Here is a 5,243-nt window from a genome sequence, read left to right on the forward strand (position 1 = left end):
TAATTCGCACATCATAATTTATATTTTAAAAACTACTGAGCCATTCAAGAGGCGATAAATGTGCGAAACGTAATTTTGAGATTTACTTATTCCCTGTATATCATAAGAATCATGATAATTGAAGTACTACATTGCGACTTTTCAAGTGTTTAATGATATGGTGTCCACCTCTTCTAAATCAAATTTTGAAGAAATACCAGCTAAAACTAATACTTTTGTTACTTTTTCTTAGACTAAGCCAATGATTTTCATCACTTTATATTTGTTAAAAATCCTGGAAAAGTTAATGGTTTTTGACTAACTAGTAAGCACATCTAAGGGTACTATGATTCTATATCAAGAATACCTTCAAAACGTATCAGTAGGAATTGAACATTATTTGATAAGTGTACATGTGCGTTGCGCGTGACTTTGACATACATGTACTTAGTATATTCAGAAAAGGGGCCAGTGACTCTCTGGTAAGAGAGATAACTCTGATTGTATCAAAGACACAGTCGACTTTTTCTTTTACCTAAATCTCTACGTCTCTTGCAAGAAAGACAAATCTTATGTTTTAAATTTCATATTTTATTTAAATATTTATGATTTCATTATAATAACAAATATCATAACAAGATACACATACAATGGAATTATGATATATATGGTCTGAGGTAAGAGAGATGACAATATCATTAATGACGCTGTACACTGTTGTGTGACTTTACCACCTCCTGATGTAACAAAGTGAAAGTAAAATCTGTGACTGATGTTAACTTGTCCAAAATAAACAAGGTATGGTGTTTAAATACACTTGATAATAGCTACTGAATGACTACACCTTTATACAATGTTACAGGAACTGTGGATTTCTGTAGTTTATTAGATACATGTAATGTGTTTTCCTTAATGATTGTACTATTGTTTAATTTAGGAATAATATCAATGATGAATATTTTATAACTATCTTGACCAAATGCATCACAACCACTGTATTTGTAACACATTCTTATATACTGGTCAATTTGACCAGACTTTTACATATATACTGGTCAGTCTGACCAGACTTCAGGGGAGCATTAGTGTACAGGATAAATAACTTAACCGCTTGACCGGCTAAAATGAGGTATGCATTGGTTTGATTATTACGACAGAGTCTGGCCAAAGAGAACATCAGCATATACATTAAAAGTCTCTCTCTTACAGAATGTACCTTGCTCACGTACACTTTCAAGTAAAATTCAGCCATTCTTACATTCAAAACTCACTCAATGCCAGTAACTGATAACTATCATAACTTATAACATGTATGTATTACTAAACTCATATCATAATGACTTTTGTGCATTGTACATTTAAAAGGTTGGACAATATTTACAACATAATATACACAAGACATGGCACAATACAACAAGTAAATGCATTTAGTAATATTGCAGGTTCTCTACTCCCAAGGAATAATATCAGGTCACATGACTAGCATGGTTCCTATGGTTACCAACAGACATAATGCTGCCTTCCCTATGGCAACAGTGGGGACTGCCCACCATTCTGTTTTTAAATGCTACTCATTAGTGAACCTAGGTCCCCTTCTACAAAATTCAACAGTAATGCTAATAAAATGAACACATGTTGCCTCCTCTATACTCTATACGGAATGTTCTATATTACAGCACTAGATTGTCATGTGGATAGCGCCCCACATCTGTCACAGACTATCTATTGTTCTCTATTGGATTAGGGTTTTGTCCAGCACTGACGTCAGTGTCTATGGTTTTGTGTATCGTGTAACAGAAGTAGATTCTCTGTCAATGACTCCATGCTTCACCCTCCATGGACTTCAGCAGTTTGGTGCCACGTTGAGACACCTTTCTGGTGTAGGGACAGGCCCCTGTTACTAGGAGATTTTTCATCAGAATCAGAAGCTTGGCTTCACACTGTGGACTCGGGTCCCTCTGTACTCTGTTTCAGGGAGTCCCGGATTCTCTCCATTTGATTCACACAGCTGTAACTGTACACCTTCTTATACCACTCTGGTGTTCTTCCCCTACAAAACAAAAGGCAAAAGATCAATTTCTGAAATATTTTCATAAGAATTCAAAAATATGAGCACAAACTTTATAAAACAAGGTATCAACTATTAAAACCATGGACTTTTGGAAAAACCGTACCTCATGTCTATGCGGCTTATGAGGGTGACTCGTGATTTCCCTGACCCACAGGGCTCTATCAAGTAGTGAGACGCTAAAACCACCCCCTGTATGGCCCCGTTCAGCTCAGCCTGAGGGTGATCAATGGATGTGGAAACCAGGGCACACGATCCCTTGGGGAGATCTGTTCTCCAGGACCTGTAGAGAAAAAAATTATGAAAATTTAAAATTTCTGAAAAATCATCAACCACTTTAAAAAGTTAAATTGATAAATCATTATTATATATTGATACAAACTCTTTTCAATGTTAATTTTTTTCTAATATTAACATCAGAAGTTTTTAAGATGCGAATTTCTTGTGAAGACTCCAAAGTGATATCTACCTGAGGACACAGAAATCCCTGGCAGGATGTGGTGCCATTGAACTCTGGGTATACTGGAAGACCTCAGTCTGGGAATCCAGTCTCTCAATAGATCTCCATTTAATGAGGTCTTCATCCCAAGTATGTCTATGAGGAAAAAAATCATTCAATGAAATCTAGAAATTTGTTTAAGGTGCCCCATCATAATATCAAAACTAAATGAATCATTCCAACTTCAATGTTATCATCTTTACTTCCGATTCAGAAAACTTGCTTTAATTTAATTCAACAGATTTTTTACTGAAACTTAATAATTTATCTAGAAGCATAGACAACTCACCTCTCGTCCTTGACGCAGTCCAGTGCCACGTATGGTGGAGCCTCCACTTCAGCTGAACATCTCCACAGTCTGAGTGGATGACCATCCGTCACCTTTTTGTAGGACAAGTCGACGTCAGTTGGGACAGAATTGACCGACACCCAACCTTTGAACTTGTCCCTGGATTCCTTCAGTAGCCCCTGGATGGCTGTGTCCACGTAAGCCTGATACTCAAGCTGATCGTCCTGAGAACTGCGCCTGTTGAACTCCTCCAAGGAAACCGGATCTCCTTGCTCAATGTAGGAGAATCTGCACTTGCTCATCATTGCTGTTGGAATCTGAAATTTTTCAAAAGTCATTGAAAATATTGCAAATATCTCAGAAATTTTCAAGTAAATATTCTGAAGAATCTCAAACTGCAAATTTCAGGAATTGTTAACCCACTTACATTGAAGAGTTTTTTGCACTCCTGGATAAGAGTTGTCAGACACTCGTGGGCCGCCTTCTGTTCCTGAAGCTCTCGAGCGTCCGGTACCCCGAGATTCTTCCTGGGTCTGCGTGGGCTCGGACTCTGAGTGGCGCTCTTTGTCCCGCTCATGTTGAACAGAGAGGGAGCGAAGCACACGGCGAGATTACTGGCCGTCATCTGATGCTCCTCAGCCTGCATCGAAATGTCGTACAGGAAGAAAAGAAGAGACTGAAGAACTTCTCTGTTCTCATCAGGAAGAAGGATGACAGCTGACTGTAGGGCTTCTAGACGCTGCTCACTCGGCAAATCTACAACATAACAATATATAAGATAAATACCAAATCATTCATTGATAAATGCGCAATCATTTCTTAGAAAGCTCTGAATTTATAAAACTTTTAAATGTTTTCTTTGTTAATTTTTGTCATTTGGAAAAGAAACTTTGAGAACTTACAGATAAAGATATTGATGAAGACCTCTGAGAGCTTATTGGTTAACAAGCACTCTGGTAATTCACGAAAGTATTGCTTGAGTAAGTCTGCCACATCGTAGGCCTGAAGTTCTTGGAAGTTCACTGAATCTGAAAGAGAGAAAGCCATATTTTATTCAAGAGTTATCTCTCTTTGTACTGTGATTCTTTTGCTCCACATTATAATGGAAACCATTAAAGTTGTTCCATTTGCATTTTAATGCCTTTTAATAACTACTTTCATACTCCTGTTTATCATCATAAAAGTTAAACGTGACAGTAAACTGCGACTTATCTTTACAATGTAATTACTGCTAACCTGGATTAGCTTCCACTTCATTCTTCAGTTTCTGAATCCTGGTCCTCACACCAGATTTCCTGAAGATTCCCACAGCTTCTTTGGCTGTTTTCCTGAGATACCGCATAGCACTAAGCATACACTGGGGGAGGGGCTGGCCCGTCCTCTGTAGAGTCACAAGGAGAGGGACACCAAACACATTACGGTCATTGTAGTTAGGGGTCTTGTGGCGTTTCATGAAGCCGGGCATGCTCCAGTTCCATCCTGAGCGATTGGGTGAGTATTTTTCTATGAGGCCTGTCAAACGACACAAGGAGAGTTTTTGTAGCACCATGAGTTGACACACGGACAGACTGCTGATGTGAGTATTTCTGCCGCTCACACTTGGTCTGTGTGATTTCTGGAAACTATGCCAGCGAATTCTCTGTCTTCTTCTGTCACTATAAAGAAAATAAAACTTGTATACAGAACATACCCTTGAAATAAAGTATCAAAAAGGTTGTAAAATAATAATAAAAGAAATCCTTCTTTAATATTTTAATTTACATGTATTTCCTTTTTTCATAATCAGCAGATCACAAATCATTATGTTCATGATTTATTTATTAACTGATTTTCTCCTCTTAAAGATATATCAAGGGATTTAACAAATTCTTTTCACCAGTAACATTGTAAACAAATTGTTGTGTATGATTCATTAATATGTGCACCTTGGAGCTCGAGTGAGTGAAGACCCGACACCTGAATCTCGTCTCTCGCGGGTCTCTATATTCTCTGTGGAGTCATCATGTGACAGTTCCCCGGTAGTGATGTCATGATCACTTGTTTCTGGGGAGGAATTGGTCCGACTCGTTACATCCTGGTCTCCATTCAAACTGTCATCTGTCTCGAGTGCACTCAAGTTCTTCAGAGATAGCTGACTCTCATCATCCGATTTATTTACTGTTGAATTGTGAGAAGACGGAGGGGGCTGTAATGTTTCTGTAAAAATTAAAATGGGTGATATCAATATCATTAAAATCAGATGCACTTGTTCAAAGTCGTTATTAAATGTTAATAATCACTGAAGCCGAACTCTCAATATACTTTATAAAGCAAAAATTAAATAACTTGTTAACGAACATGCATTCACTGAATTGTATGACATATGATAGCTTTCTCCTATAGGAATTTTAAATTACATGTTCCATTCA

The 5,243-nt window shown here is 37.6% G+C and overlaps 1 protein-coding gene across 1 annotated transcript; it reads right to left on the reverse strand.

The window, feature by feature from the left end:
* Positions 1–549: 549 nt before the first annotated feature.
* On the reverse strand, positions 550–5,215 carry LOC134255337 (rho GTPase-activating protein 7-like). The gene is made up of 8 exons (XM_062737860.1): positions 4,761–5,215; positions 4,072–4,490; positions 3,738–3,863; positions 3,263–3,591; positions 2,836–3,152; positions 2,517–2,642; positions 2,154–2,330; positions 550–2,029 (listed from the first exon to the last, which is right to left on the reverse strand). Exons 1-8 carry the CDS (start codon positions 5,063–5,065, stop codon positions 1,915–1,917), a joined length of 1,914 nt encoding a protein of 637 aa, XP_062593844.1. The 5' UTR covers positions 5,066–5,215; the 3' UTR covers positions 550–1,914.
* Between the last annotated feature and the right edge of the window lie 28 nt (positions 5,216–5,243).

Source organism: Saccostrea cucullata, unplaced genomic scaffold (assembly GCF_032062105.1).
Source record: "Saccostrea cucullata isolate Sc308-1 unplaced genomic scaffold, CSIRO_AGI_Scuc_v1 ctg16950, whole genome shotgun sequence".
Taxonomy (NCBI): Eukaryota; Metazoa; Mollusca; class Bivalvia; order Ostreida; family Ostreidae; genus Saccostrea; species Saccostrea cuccullata.

Excerpts from the sequence above, each read along its gene's own strand:
- LOC134255337 (XM_062737860.1), bottom strand. The coding sequence starts at position 5,065 with ATGATATTGATATCACCCATTTTAATTTTTACAGAAACATTACAGCCC. Across the intron at positions 3,153-3,262 it reads AGTGCAAAAAACTCTTCAAT|ATTCCAACAGCAATGATGAG; the intron begins GTAAGTGGGTTA and ends GAAAAATTTCAG. Across the intron at positions 2,030-2,153 it reads ATAAGCCGCATAGACATGAG|GGGAAGAACACCAGAGTGGT; the intron begins GTACGGTTTTTC and ends TTTGTTTTGTAG.